Raw genomic sequence first — 15,679 nt, forward strand, 5'->3', positions numbered from 1 at the left:
CTTGCTGACTTCCTAATGTCAGTCTCAGGAGAATTATTATAATAATATTTTCAACTGTTAAAGTGCAAGAAAAGTTTCATTTAAATGTTTTTGATAAAATCTATTTAACAATGCTGTCATACTATTGTAAGTAGCTAAAAACCCCAACGGTTTTAAAGCAGTGACTGGAAGAATAATCTGTATTATTTTCAATGTTTTAAAATGCAATTAGTATATTCATCGCTAATGTCCAGTAATTGTGAACTGAGGATTCTCACCTGAAATTAACTTTTGTCTTCATTTGGTCATGTAGGGACATTGGCATTTTTCTATGTTCCAAAGCCTTGATAAGCCAGACTTGGTTGTTTTCTTTAATTAGAACAAACAACAGATATCTTACTTAAAAATGTTTATTGTAAAAAAGTGGCTAGAAAACAACATAAATCCCACTTCACACTTTCTTCAAGTTATCTATAGATGCTGCTATAGGCAACAATTCACTTCCATTCATAACACATTCAATCATATAAAAATAAAAATATTTACATTATGTCCACATACTTTACAAAATCATCAATAAAAAAGGCACTTGGAGGGGTAATGCTGAAAATATTGCATTTCCTTTGTGCATTTAAAAAAAAAAAATTGTCAAACTCCCGTGAACCCCCTCTCTTGCACTTATTCCCGTTTTTTAAAAAAGATTAAAGTTTAGAGGAACTGTTTCATATTAAAGATGGTCAAGCATGCACCAGGAATGTTTGAAGCTACAGTCTTTTTTGTTTGTTTGTTTGAAAAGGCACATGCGGTTAATTTGTGGCTTTCAGTTTTTCGTACATTCTCTTATATTTTTTCTTCTATTAATGGTGCAGTTTTAAAGTATTTCAGATCATTAATGAAGGCCTTGACTTCGAATAAAATAAAATAGAAACACAGCAATGAATAATATTAAACATTTACTAAGGTAAACTTGGAATACTTTTTAAGGCACCTGAGATAAATGGTGTCTAGTAAAATTCATTTGGGTAGTATTTTTATTAAAAGTTCCACTTAAAATACTGTTTCTTTGGTTGAAATGGCTTGGCAGGAATGTATTGATAACTTTGCAGCCTTTTCTAAGCAAGAAAAGACGACCTACATTTGGCTTCATCTATAAAGAAAGCTGATAATGCTTCTTCCTTTAGATCTACTTGAAATGTCATGCATGGTGTCTTTCCCCATATTTCAGAATTCACACTTAAGAATGCGAATATGTGACTGCACAGCAACTACTTAAAGCTCACTTTTACTGACAGTTCTAAGTTCTTCCACTATTTTGTTTGTTTGCTTGTTTGGTAGTGTTTTGGTTTTTTTTGGTTTTTTTGTTTGGTTTTTTTTTTGGCTGAAAAACAGATGAGAAAACGCCTTTGGATTTCCACTTATAATTTGGAACAGGAGTGGAGAAATGCATCGAGTCCAGGTAAACATTGACTGCATGACTCAGTGTGCTACACAGCAGCCAGATTCCTCATGTTTGTGCAGAAGAGACATTCTGGAGAAAGTTTTGGAGCAATTTTTGCACTGATATTTCTTCACATCCGAGTGGGTCTGCAGATGAGCCCTCAGATTGGATCTGTCTGCAAATGCCCTGTTGCAGTGAGGACAGGAAAACGGCTTCTCTCCTAAAAAGGAAACATCAAGGGAAAATGGGATAAAGCTTTAAAAAAGAAGTACATGTTTAGGACAAGTAAAACACACTGTTATCCTAAGAAACAAATGAACAAACAGAAAGGACTTGTTATAACAAAGAGTGTGTAATAAGAGGTTAATCAGGCCACAGATATAACAGCTTTCATGACTGCTGACTGTACTTGCAGAACTCAGTCTTTTCAGAATATGCTGCTAAGTGCAGTCTCCAAAGACAAGCTGCTGACACCTCCTACATCTACAGGTGCAGACAGTACTTTTAGGTTGGGCTCCTCTCAACATTGTCAAATATTTTAATTGAACTTTTTCTGCTTTGCACGAATTACTGGGGACAAGGGCTCTGACTGAAAAGCAGCAAACAGCTGTACAGGCATTACATTGTACCTAGTGTTACACTCAAAATCAAGTTTTTGCCCCAACAGAAAAACAAAACAAAACCAAACCACCCTGCTTTGGTGACAATGCGTTTCTAATTCTTAAGGACTTGAGACAGTGCATGCAAGACTTGCCAGTTGATTAAGGAGTCAAAAAGCAGCCCCTCATGTATTGCCTTCCTGTTCTGCTGCTTGATTTCAGAGTCAGCTTGAGCCTTCTCAAAGTTAGCAATTTACAAACGCTGAAAATTAACATAAAAATCCTTAAAGCAAAACCTCCAGCTAGTGGAAATGGGCTAAACCGTCCTAAAATTATCAAGGGGCTAATGCTGATTTATGCCAGTATCTGGCCCACAGTTAAGAGACCGCACTATGCTCCCCTCCCACCCACCTCCCAAGAGGGAGAATTTAGTCTTTTAATGATATTTGAAATTCTGTGTATGCATTTCAAGGTTAGTAAAGAAACACTGCTGTTTTTCCACATGCAGAGAAAAATAGCAAAAGGGCATCCTGATATTATAGCCACAAGAATCTGCAATTGTAATGGTTGTTCTTACCAGTGTGAGTTCTAATGTGTCCTTGAAGTAGCCAGGGTCTAGAGAAAGCCTTGCCGCAGATCTTGCAGACACAAGGTAGTGTGTGGGTCCTGATGTGCATCTTAAGCGCTCCCAGACTGACATACTCCTTGTCACAGTACTTGCAGCTGAATGATTTCCTAGACTGGGCATCACAGTGCAGCTGCTTATGTTTGGCCAACCCAGAGAAAGTTGAATAGGTCTTGTTGCATAAACCGCACTGAAACTTTTCAGCTTCGATTGCATGGGGGTCTGAAAGCTTGGACTGGATTCTCTCTTCTTCATCACTAATGGGACTTTCTGAACCACTGTGATCTTTGGAGGAGGTGTCAGAAGGTGGAGGTGGGCTGACTCTTCCCAAAGATGAGGGGTATCCAGAAAGCGGAGAGAGGTCATTGGGTAATGGAGACGGTAACAGCCCTGTTGTAGTCCACACAGTAATGGGATTGTAAGCTACTGAGCTCAGGATCTCTGGCTGTGGTATGATAGGGACTGGGTAGCTTTCATACAGGTATGGGGATATAATCACTGGAGGAGAAAAAAAAAAAAGGTAAGAGAACCAAAAACTATTTCAAAAGGCAGCAAAATGATCATTTTGGAGATTAAAAGGTGCATAAATTAAACACTCAGTATGGTCATCTGAATATAAGGAGGATTAAGGAAATACTATTTCATACATATATTCTGATGGGTAGAGACAGTGCCCTTGAACAGACAAATCACAGTTGGAAAGTCTCTTCAATGCAGCATACTGTTTCTAAATATGTGCAGTCCGATACAATGAAGCAATGAAACTTCCTGAAGGATTTGTATAAAAGTTTAAATTTCACCACCAGCAGATACACAACAGGAAAACTCCAAATCCTCTCTAAGTAACTGAGTTGAAGTGGATGAGCAAACTTTATGATTCATTCTGGGCAGCACTGACACATTTCTCAAAGCTCCCTCCTTTTAAGCAAAAGGAAAAAGAGCTAGCAATGAACTAACCCACTCCCCTGAGCCCAAAAAGCAATCCCACCCCTCCTCGTTACTGCCACGCAATGACCGCAACCTCGAAAGCAGCGCAGTGGCACAAAATTTCATTTTGCTACCTGTATGAGTGTCCAGTTCGCTGTAATTCGGCTTCTTAGATGAATTGAAATGTTTCTTGACCAGGAAGGAGCGTGGCATTTTGGATGGCGGGTTTTGTCCTTTTCCCAGGCTCTCCTGGTGGGTGGGTGGATGGGTGTAAGGGTCCCCGGCTGGCGCTGCAGCAGCCCCACGCACACGCGATCACTGCGAGCGCATCGGTCCCTATCGCGCTGCCTGCCCGGCGCGGTCCATCCACTGCGGTCGTGTAGTGGCAGCGCAAAGGCGCCTTGAAAAGTGCTGTAAATACCCACGAGTCAGGTGCAGGGGGGAAGGGTTTCCCGCTCCTCCAATCGCTTCGGGATGTTCTCAAGCACTTTCCCCCCCCCGCCCCTCAAAGAGGCTGTTGTTCTGGGAGGGCTCTGGGGCTGCTGGCGGGAGGGATCCAATCCTCGCTCGGAGGGTTTGGTTCAGGTTTCAGCTCCTCCCGCTGGATACAGCTGTGAACGGAGGAGCGAGCTGTGGTCAGAGCGCCTTATCCTGCGACCAAGTGGGTGTATATGGCTCTGTAGAATTTCAGTCTAGAAAAACGTGTTGGTCAAAGTGGTGTTTTTTTTTTTTTTTAAAAAAAAAAAAGTCAGTTTACTGATTCAGCTGATTTTTTTTTCTTTTTTCTTTTTTTAAAAACCAAACAAGTCTGTTTTCCAGATGTTTGATACAAGAATTACAATGGAACAAAATGTTCATTAAGCACTGAAGCGGGGGGCAGGGGGGCGGACGGACATTACAAGATAACAAGTTAGCCAGCAGAGCTAATGGAAGCCTTTGAACTGACTGTGTGCCTGCTCTGCTTGGGAAATGCCTTTGAATACTTGCATTTAGGAAAGGCTGGAAACTTGCAGCCTGCATCTCTAACCTGCGCCCTTCCAGGCAGATGAGACACTGAGACACTGCAAGTGAGTTCAAGGAGAGGGAGAAGACCTGGTAAAGATAACATTTCAGAGCACGGCGATAGGTTTTATATAATATGCCTACTACTTCAGATTGTTCATACGCAGACTACTTTCTTTTTTACATTAAAAGTCTGCAGAATGCAAAACCTCAACCTTTCCTTCCTTGGGAGTAGTTATGTCACTCTTTTGCCTATCCTCTCAGAGCACCGCCAAGGAAATTTTCCTAATTATTCAAAGCAGTCAAAAGATGCACAGATAAGCACCCCCCAAAAAAAAAATTATAGAGTGGGTAATTTAAATTTCTTTTAAACGTCCTTCTCCATTAGTATATTTAAGACCACTTGATTTCCTATGAAGGTATAATCTGTATTATGTATTTCATTTAGGATAAAAGTCTCTTAAATGTGCCATAGAATTTTCTGATTACCTAGACTGATTCAGAGGAGACATTTAGTCACAGATAGGTTTTTTAATTTTAAATTATTTGCATTTTGAAAATATGGACAGCTGAACGCTGGTGAATTTCTAACACAAATTACACTCTGATTGACTTTTGGTCTGCCCTCCCCACCCCTTTCCCCCACTCCTTGTGTATTACCTGCACCTGCCTGGGCACATACCGGCATGCCGTGCTGGCGTGCAGCTAGGGATCTGTCCTGTCAGGAGGAGGAGTGGAGGGGTGTTTTACAGAGACCACCCCAGCCCTTTTTTGTAGCAGGTGTTGGAATAGACATGGAAAAAAAAAAAATCGCTCTGGTTATGTTAAGACACGTAAGAGTAAAGTGCTTTGTCAAGCTGCGTGACTTCTTAATCTCGGGGATGCCAAAACAAGTGCAGAGAAAGTTAGCCATTTTCAAGACCTGATTATAAAGATTCAGCTGTTCAGCATCTAACTCTGCTGTCTGTCAGTGAAAGGTGTCACATGGATTTCCAAGCTGCAGGGAACACACCCAGGCTACATGAGGAAAGGGAAAGTGGTGAGGAAAGGAACTTCCCAGGTACCTGCTTTGCAGCTGGGCTGGAGGAACAGCCGCAGTAGCTCTTCCCCGAAGGGAGAGCGGAGACACAAGCTGTTGCTTTCCTCAACTCCACAGAAATGAAGAAATCCACAAAGCATTTTTAAAAGGTTGCATTTGTGGTCTTGCTCCCCTCTCTGTTCCATCTGAGAAGTCCCCGTCCCTTGCCAACTCTGAGAAAGCATTGCATTTCAGGATGTGAGGCATTAGTCTGTATCTAAATAGTCTGTTATATGAGCTGTGATTCAGACCTCCAGCTCGTTTAAGTTTGTGTGTTGAAATGAATGGAGCCATGCAGATTTTCACTGGCTCAGGATCTGTTCTTTTGTATGTCTGTTAAAAGTAAAGGGTCTGATTCACCAGTGAGGTACTCCCTCTCGGGGCATTTTCACCAGCACAACACCAGAGTGATGCAGTTTAAATTAATTGCACTTATATAAATCACAGGAGTGTAAGCAGTTAGCCCACTGGCTGAGCTGATTGAAGGATGCTAGGAATTGGACAGAAGGCATGTTATTACATGGGCCTGAAGGATATTAGCAGCACATACTACCCGAGTGAGGTCTGCTGTCAAAAAAAGGGAGAGTCTACGTGAGGAGTGGGTGAGTCAGAGTAAACAGGTGTTCTGGGTGTTTACGGGAAATGTGGATGAGAGGGCACTCGGAGACATGCAGCATCCATCCCCCTGCAAGAAAGGCAACACAAAGGTCGAGTGCAGAAAACAGGAGGTTTCCCCTTCTGGGGCAGGGGTGGGGGGGCAGTGAGATGTAGGGATTACAGAGGGCAGTGGATGGCTCCAACAATCATGCCGTCTCCAGGGAAAGACTTGCACCTACCTCTGAAAAATCACACCTAGAGCTTCCCTCTCACATTTTACAAATAGTTGGTCTTTTGGGGATTCTTTACATTTTTACTTTGAAAGCTGGTGCAAAGCTGTTTTGTTAATGCCACTGTGCTGATAATTGCTGCTCTGAGAAGCAGGTAGAAAATGATCTGAGCAGTTCTATCGCCTGAGACCTTGGCATGTGCTTTGCACCAATAAAATGACTAGGACCAAATTTTCCAAAGTTCCAACTATGCAGCCGATATTTTGTTTTGTTTTTTTTCACTCCCCCCACATCAGGCCACTTGTTCACGTGCCTGAGTAACAAGCTGTGAGCCTCAGTTTAATCTCCATCCCCTTTCTGAGACTTCCACCAAATCCCTTTTCCTGTCAGCTTTCTGAGAAGAGCAACAACTTTTTTTGCTCAGCTTTCTGGAAAGGAAAGGCTGTCAGAACTATGGTCGTTATCAAAGAGGGAAGAAGGACTCAAGCTAAGCCATCACCAGCTTGGTTCTTCTCATGACAGCATTTATACCTCTACCAAGCATCAATTAGTAGGAAGATTGTGGATCAGAAAATGTTAAATACTTGCATAAACCACAGCAGAATAAAGAAAAATAGTTTCAGAATATTAAACGAGTTATGCTGGATCACTGTTCCCAGAGCACAGTATATTCCTCTGGCAGGACTGTTAAGCACATTTTGCCTGGACCTGCCATGGACCCCACGGAAGGCAGCACAGCGAAGTTGAGAGGAACCCCCAGGAGGCATGGAGCCCAGTGGAGCATACCAAAAATAGCTCTGGAGGTTTATTGATGCAGGTGATGACTTCATCCTGGAAGGCACAAAAGTATAAGTAACTCACATTTACACTGTAGCTTTTGCAATTCTTAAGCCTCCTACATTTCGAAGGAAAGTGTGAAATGGTTAATATGAGCAAAACAAAAAATTGATCAGTTTCCAATAGCCAGTTGAATGTAGAAGATATCAACTCAGCTTCGGGGTTACCCTGTGCTTTTGTATTAATGCTTCCTTTGTAGTGCCAGCTGGGACGTCTTGGGAGAGAAAAGAGGTGGTGTAGCTTTTGGAAGCAGGAAAGATTTAGTAAAGCTAGAATGTAAGGAGTACCTCAAATGTGATTATGTTGAATGACAGAGAGGAAAAAACTCGAAGTTAGCAGAATAGAGGGAAACAATTAATAATATTCCTTGCCAATGCCCTAACACATATGCCTAAGAAATTGTTTGAAACACATTTTTAGGATACCTTTTCTTTCATGTTTTGGTCATCCTTGCAAATGTTGACCTGAACTATCAGCAGAAATATTAAATTTCAAGAAGGGCTGTTATGAAATCATGTCAAGCTCCAGTCTTGTAGGCTTAAAGTTCAATGAGTCAGAATAAATCTTTATATCTTGGAAAGTTTTTCCAAGTAAAAATTTTCCACATTTTGAAAGTTTTGCACCAATAAATACTGCTTTTCTAAGACCAGTAACTTTAAGTCAGAGTTACCAAGTACATTTCTGTAATAGTATCTAAACTTCTCAGATTCAGAAAGATTATAAAATGGGTTTGCTTTCAGGACATGTTATAGCACTAAGTGCTTCTCCATGTTTTGGTTATTTCAGGTTTGTAATTCCAGTTTAAGCCTATCAAAGGGAAGATGATCGAAATACAAAAGTCTGATTCAGTCTGAACTTTCCAGTAAGTCAGGGAGCTTTGAAGTGGGTGTCTCAGAGGTCTAAGGCCATCTCTAATTTTTATATATAGATATGAAAATAATACTAATTGCAAATAAACCTGGATTCATTAATAAGATGCAAATCGGTTCCTTTTGCATCAAGTAGTTCCAGTAAGGCTGGCTTCTGTGCTCGCTCTCTTTCACACCTGCGTAACTTCACTGACTTAAGAGGGTTCAATTTAGAGTCAATTTATCCCATAATGAAAGAACCTGGTCATAGTTCAATTTTCCTACATTGTTTCTACATGAAGATATTTTAAGAATGGGCCAAATTCCCATGTCATTCCCATCTGTAGTATCTCCACTGGCTACAGCTGAGCTTTTTCAGATTTACTCACGCAGAACTGAGATGTGATTCTAGTCCAACAAATATAACTCTGTTTACGTGTGTAGTACTGTGACAAGTATTCATTAAACAGAAGTGTGTTACATCCCAGCTAAGGTTATTACACTCTGGGAAGCAATGCTTTCTGCATCCTATTACGCTTTCCTGATCTTCCAGCGTGCCACTGGCACTATACGTGAGAGCAACAAAAGAGCTGAAAATGCTGACCTTGGGATCCAGGGCTCGCACAAGCCTTATGTGGTTGGAAAGAGCCATCTGCTGGGCAGGGCCACCGGCGGGCAGCGGCTGCTCCCCGCAGCCAGAGCTGGGCCGGCCGCCCCACCGTGTGGCCAGTCTCGGAACTGGGGGCTGCTGGGGACTGCGCGGACCGGCGGCCGCCACCGCCGTGCTGCTGGGGGGACCCTGGGAAAGAGCAGTGGCGGGGCGATGGAAACGGTCAAGAACCGGCTAAACCACTTCTCGAATTTTGTAACACGTCTGAGACCTACGATTTTTTTTGTTTGTTTGTTTTTGTTTGTTGCCTACTGCAAAGTGAGACGTGAAGGCATCATTCAAAATTTCCTGCTGTGGGGAATGCGTATCTTTGTGTGTGTGTGTTTATATGCCATGTACTGTACATATATACTTACAATGTATTTATATATCTATATATGCTTATGTTTGAACATATTCTGACATATACTTGTGACCATATTTCAAACACTGACAATTCAACACGACAAATATTTATGAGAAAGTGTCATTATTCCTGTTTTACAAATTAATAACTGAAGTGCGAAGAGATTAAGACTGAAATTTTCAAAACCTTAGTTGTGAAGTGTATTTTTTATTGTCTTGTGGTCCCCTTTTCTCCAACGGCCTATATTCCTGTTTCCAAAAGCTGCATAAGCTGCTCTATCATTTCCTATGTAGCAATTGTTATTGTATTAATTTACAGAGTTTTCTGGCAATAAAGGATTATACAGTGTGTCATTTTTATTATTACATTATCATTTCTACTTCTATCCACAGCCCACTGTATCTTCATAGTTTTTCACCTTTCACAGATTTTTTAAATACAATCAAATGTAGTTTGGTACCTTTTAAAAATTATCTGTTTGTCCCTTTACTGTAGTCAGTGGACTAGAGTACTTGGATTTGGCCATCAGTGTTTTGCCTAGCTTTTACTTATGATGTTCTCATCCCAAATACTTCACATAATGGTTGAAGTGGATCCTTTTCCACTCTGCAGAATCCCATGCTTCACTCTGGAGCATTCCCTGCCTTGCCAAAGGTTCCCCACCATCCTGCTTTTAAACGGCATGTCCTTGAGGTAGTGACTGCCAGAATCTGCAAATATAAACCCCATCATCATACATTGTTTGATATTAGATTGAACTTGTTGATACCAACAACTACCCACCTTTGGACTAGGTTTATGTATCTATATGAAACCTCCTCTTCTTGGCCACTCTTCCTACACACCTACATAACCAGCTACATTACGCTTCTTTTGATTTCTTTAAAGTGCGGACAGTTGCTTGCTGCCCAGTAGGCACAACTTGCTTGCTCCCCTTGCCTTCGTGTGTGTTGGGTGCAGGAATCAGCAGGAAAGCCTGTGGCTTTTGGCTTTCACCCCATGGCCAGCCCTGGAGTGCGGTGTTGCTCCCTGGCAGCCACGGCTCTGTCGGAGGCTCTATCGAGAAGCGATAAATCCGTGGGGCAGCGTGCTGTGTGTTAGGGGACAGCAGAGACCTTCCCCTCTGCTGCTGAACTCAGTACTCAGAAATACATGTGGCATTTCTGCCACAAAATGTAACTTTCTTGGGTAATTGTCTTATATTAGTGGATCAGTGAGTGTCTTTATTTATCAGTTACATATTTATTTGTTCAAAGGATGCAAACTCATGAGTTATTTTCTACATCTACCCAACTCTTGGCATCTCTGTGGCGTGCACTGTAGTTGCACTGCTAACAACTGGGACACTCAACTTTTTGCTCCAAAATGAACAGATGATGTCACTCCACAGAGCTAGTATCTCAGGATAAATTCATCATTTTGTTGTGGCAACAGAAGGTGGGAGCTGCTGGGTTTGCTTCAGTGTTACTCTTCTGTTTCCTCCTGAAGCCTAAGGACCTTCTGTAACCCCTGATGTTCAAAACGATAGTAGTGCTACAAGGCTGGTTTACCACCTGCGTTGCCTATTCTTGGTTCTGTCATTTAACGTTATATAGTACTCGCACACTGGATCCCAGGCAAATGTTGTACTTGGCTATTCTTATAATTTCTCACATTAACTTCAAGAACTTCGTCTTCCAATTTCTTGAGGTCTGTTTGGAAGTTCCCAGGGCCCCAGAGATTTCTGGTAGCGAAGATCTCCTCCTGAGCTCTATCTCCTTTGCATTCAAGTTAGTACTCTGCTTCTGGCTCTGTTAAGCTGGATAAAGACATCCTGCGCTATCTTCTGCTATCGTCTTAGACAATAACAGTTACCAGCTGCAGCCCTGATGTCTGAAAGTCCTGTTTCGTCTTTATCTGTTATCACTGGAATAGCTTTGAGGGCAGGCTAATGTCTAGAGCCTTTTTTCTTTCTTCAATGGTACATGGCAAAAAGCATAGTGCAAATTGTCAGGGACTCGGTGATTCAGCATGCCAGAATGCATTTTCGAATTTGCAACCAGAGACCTTTTTAGTCCCAGACAAATCAAGCAGTATGTCTTCAGGATTACCACATAGTGACTCCTTTGCAGGGCTCTGCTCCCTGATGGGAGCTTTCCCAAACATCCAAGACATTCTTGAGGGCTTTTCACCACTGTAAAAATGCTACAGGCTGCAAAAATGAAAAGACACAGCTGCTAACTCTGGTTTCCGTGAGAGTGTCTGGACTTTCTGCTCCCTCCAGTTCCTCCATCAGCAAATCCACCAGGCCTGAGGGATGTCTGCCCTTTGGGTTTCTCTACTAGCTCTTGCAAGAGCCTTCAGCTGACTACAGCATGTGCTGGGGAAGTCAATCTCCTCACAGTATGTCTCTGTTAGGCTGCTAGAGAGGGGCACAGAGTGACTATTGCCTTTTCCTTTCATCATGGGCACAGTCAGACACACATTGTATTTCAATCAAACTAGTGGCTTGTTTTAGTGACCACCTTTGCATCAACTACTGTACATTTCAAGTGAGAGTAGCTTAGTACTGGTGCTGTTTTTGTTTGTTTGTTTAATTTCTCTGTTAACAGCCCATGTCCATCTGCTGGCTTCGAAATTGTTTTATGCATATTTCCAGCACTTGGCCACACTTCTTCACCCTCATGTTGTGCTGCCTCTCAGTACCAGTGGGCGTGAGCTGCAGCTGTCTCTGCACATTGGCTAGAACTGGATCCGCCATTGATCTGAAAGTCTAATTATAGCTATGGTAGTATGGATGATTTTTGAATCAGCTGAATTTTTGCTCATCTGTCTCTCTTTTCCATGGTCCTGAATGTTTCTTCTGCAATAGTGGCTGTCATTGCTTGTGTACTTTTCCTGTTCCTCCAGTTTAGAGACATGCAGGATTCGTGTTTCCTTCAGTAACTGTCTCTGCAAGGTGCTATGAGTACACCATGAATGACTGCCTCTATGTAGATAATTTTTATGTCTCCAATGCTACATGAAGATGCCAGTGATCTCAAATTTCTGGCATAAGCATCTCATTCTGCTTCCTTTTTGGGGATATAAAACCAGTATTTCTCTACAGTCTCATTCTGTTTAATTTTGGCTCTCTCTGCCACAGAGCTGTGACTTGGTAGCGTGGTGTCACCAGCCTTCAGAGGCTATTGAGGATCTACCCCCATTCCCTCACCTCTGCTCAGACTGCATTTTGGCTCCCTGAGCGTCTGTGCTTGTGGGTAGAGTGTGCCGAGAGACCTGGCTTCATGCTGTACTGCCTTTTCCTCTAGTTCTTGCTCGTGCTTCAGTTCTTAGTGAATTAAACCTTTTAGCATCATGGCTGTAAGAGAGAGAAATGGAGAGAGACCTTTCCTGGACTGACTGCTGCCACCAGAATTTGTGGATAATTTCCTGGGTAACAACATTGAGAAGATTGACTCACCACAAATTGTATATGCATAGATATAGATAAGCGGCTCAGCGTCACAGTTGACCCATGTCTTCATGTGTAAGCTGATTGTTTTTCCCCAAAACAGGGTGGCTACAGCTAATCTGCCTATTAGAAACAGTCTTGGAAAATGCTGAATGATGCCTAGGCCTTAGCTGGGAGGATGTTAATGCTTACAGTCCAAAGCCATTCTAGGAAAACCCTAAAAAAGCAGTGTAGACAGTTGTAATCCTGTGCCTTAGCTCTGTTTCATCTACTAATCAGACATAGCTCATGTTCCTGAAATCAGGCTGATTCTCCGTTGAAGGAAATATCCGCAAAGATGCTGAATGCTGATAGTAAAACAGGACAAATCTTGTTTCCAGTGCCTAATCTATGCCCACCTTTATAACAGATCTTTTTCTCCTAACAAGTTATAGGCATTGTGCTGTGTATTACCTCCTGACATTTATCTGTCTGTGGAAAAATAAAAGAATAAAAAATGGATGTATTTTACTCAAATTATGCTGTAATATTATTGTCATTTCAAAACTTCTAGATCAGTCAGTGAATTTATAAAATTCAGGACATAGATTTTTCTACTGCTACCCCTGCCTTTTAAAACTTTGTGTCAGTTTCATTTACTCATTATGAAGCATCTATCTCAGTTTGTTTTGTATCAGTCTGGTCCTAGCCTCTTATCCATTGCTATCCTCTTATCCACACAGCTATTGAAAAAGCTCTAGGTACTTAGTAAATGACTTAAAGAAGATTTAGACATTCATGACATCAGGGAAACAACTACTGTTGATCCCAAATATCTCACTGTTCTCCATGAGAGACATGATAGATGGAGGTGATAAGATGAAAATGCAGAGTTCCATATTATAAACATCACCAGGAAGAAGGATGAGTAACCAGTATGACCAGTTGACATCTTCTGAAGTGGAAGTAATAAAGATTTTCAACAGAAGGTGGCCTGGTGCAAAATCACAACTAACAAGCATTTTGTGTATGGTCCCCTTTCAGTAAAGAAAACAAAAATTTTGTGGGGATGTTATGTATGTGATAGCCTATATTGCAAACGGAGAGATGTTTGAAACTCAGAAGAATCACATCTTTAAAACTCTAAAGAGGACAAACAGGATTTAAAGCAGGATTTAAAGAAGAAATATAGCTCTATGGTTGAGTCTTAATTTACTTCATCCTGAGAAACAAGTTGAAGCCCCAGTTCTGCAGCAGATTACTACCGTTTGTGTTTCACCTGCTGATTCCCACTTCTGAAAGGGAGCATTTCCCCCCTATCTTCTAAGGAGGTCTGAGGACTATGCCTTTAAAGCACAGGCAATATTAAGGAGGAGATTAGCAGTGCTTTGGAATGGATTGAAGTCTGAAAGAAAATTCAGAGACAGAAGAGGCTGTTAACAAGGGAATGGAGAGAGGAGGAGGAGAAAGCAGACGCAGTGGGAACATGTGCCCTGAAATACCTTCCAGGCTGCATCTTCTCCCATCCCAGAAGCAAAAGGTGGTGCCACATTTCTGTGTGCTTGTTCTTTCTCCTCAGTTCACCCATTCTGCTCCTGTACCTTTTGTGTACATGTCCTTATCACTGTGCAGAATAAATCTCAGAGGTACAATCTTGAGAGATTGTGTGCTGGACAAAAAAAAAAGATCTCAAGCTGAAGCTGAGGTTTTTCATTTCTCTGCCTCTTGGTGAAGCAGAGATATGAATGAATTGCTCCTGTCATGTGTTACTGCATAATTCATGAGTTGAAATAACTATGAAATTCCTTGCTGAAATCTTAAAGACCAGCAGAGAAAATGTGCATTGCAAAATACAGTTTAGAGCATTCATGAACAGAATATAGAAAACAGAGGCCTTCAGGGCCTTTAAGAAGATTGCTTTTCACTTTTTTTTTCCTTTATTGCAATTTTGTTTCCTCAGTAATTACTCTTAATATATTAGTCTATTTATGTAGATGATAACACTGGCTATGTTAGCTACTAGAAACTGCTCATTTCAGGCAATTATGTATTTTGAAATTGCCCAGTCCCCAGTTTATTTATTCCCATGCAGGGTAGATTGCTTTGACGTGAAGTTCAAGCTTTTTCAGTGACTCGGGCAGGCTGCAGAGGCTGCTTCTAGAGGAGGTGAAAGGTAACTTTGCCTTTATTTTAACTTGGTCTTTGCCCCTGTGTCCTGGTTTAACCTCACCTGGCAAGAAAGCACTACACCACCGCTTGCTCACTCCCCCTCCCAGCAGGATGGAGGGAAGAGAATTAGAAGGGTAAAAGTAAGAAAACTTGTGGATTGAGATAAGAACCGCTCAGTAACTGAAATAATAATAACAATAATAAATCGTAATGAAAAGGAAAATAACGAAGATAAAGAACTAAAACCCAAGAAAGACAAGTGATGCAAATGAAAGCAATTGCTCAACAGCAACTAAACGATACCCAGCCAGTCCCCAAGCAACAACATCCCTGCCAACGTTCCCCCTAGTTTTATTACTGAGCGTGACATCGTATGGTGTGGAACATCCCTTTGGTCAGTTGGGGTCAGCTGTCCAGGCTGTGTCCCCTCCCAAATTCTTGTGCACCCCCAGTCTACACACTGGCAGAGCAGTGTGAGAAGCAGAAAAGGCCCTGATGCTGTGCAAGTACTGCTCAGCAAAAACTAAAACATCCCAGTGTTATTGGCAGTGTTTCCACCACAAATCCAAAATACAGCTCCATATTAGCTACTATGAAGAAAACTACCTCTACCTCAGCCAAAACCAGCACACCCTGTCAGTAGTGACTGCCAAATTACCTACATTCCACACAGTGATTTTTCTCACTTGATCACTTTTCCTTTATGGGATGAACTGAGGTACCCCAAAATAGCCTTGCGGTCCAAGGCAGTCTAAAACAAAAAAAACCAAACCAACAAACAAAACACACAAACCTCCAAAACAACAACAAACCAACCAAACAAAACATGAATAAAATGAGCTAATACTGAAACAGCTTTAAAGCCTACTGAAAGTCAAACTGAGTAGTATAGCATGTAAAAAGCCAATCTATGCAGCTACCA

The 15,679-nt window shown here is 41.6% G+C and overlaps 1 protein-coding gene across 1 annotated transcript; it reads right to left on the minus strand.

Moving 5' to 3' along the window:
• Positions 1 to 411: 411 nt before the first annotated feature.
• On the minus strand, positions 412 to 3,972 carry SNAI2 (snail family transcriptional repressor 2). The gene is made up of 3 exons (XM_065629228.1): positions 3,703 to 3,972; positions 2,594 to 3,139; positions 412 to 1,637 (listed from the first exon to the last, which is right to left on the minus strand). Exons 1-3 carry the CDS (start codon positions 3,779 to 3,781, stop codon positions 1,456 to 1,458), a joined length of 807 nt encoding a protein of 268 aa, XP_065485300.1. The 5' UTR covers positions 3,782 to 3,972; the 3' UTR covers positions 412 to 1,455.
• Positions 3,973 to 15,679: the final 11,707 nt, after the last annotated feature.

The sequence above is a fragment of the Caloenas nicobarica genome, chromosome 2, assembly GCF_036013445.1.
Source record: "Caloenas nicobarica isolate bCalNic1 chromosome 2, bCalNic1.hap1, whole genome shotgun sequence".
Taxonomy (NCBI): domain Eukaryota; kingdom Metazoa; phylum Chordata; class Aves; order Columbiformes; family Columbidae; genus Caloenas; species Caloenas nicobarica.

Bases quoted from the DNA above. Each gene is read 5' to 3' on its own strand.
- SNAI2 (XM_065629228.1), bottom strand. From the start codon at position 3,781: ATGCCACGCTCCTTCCTGGTCAAGAAACATTTCAATTCATCTAAGAAG. The intron at 3,140-3,702 runs GTAGCAAAATGA...TTTCTCCTCCAG, and splicing joins CGAACTGGACACTCATACAG to TGATTATATCCCCATACCTG. The intron at 1,638-2,593 runs GTAAGAACAACC...TTTCCTTTTTAG, and splicing joins ACACATTAGAACTCACACTG to GAGAGAAGCCGTTTTCCTGT.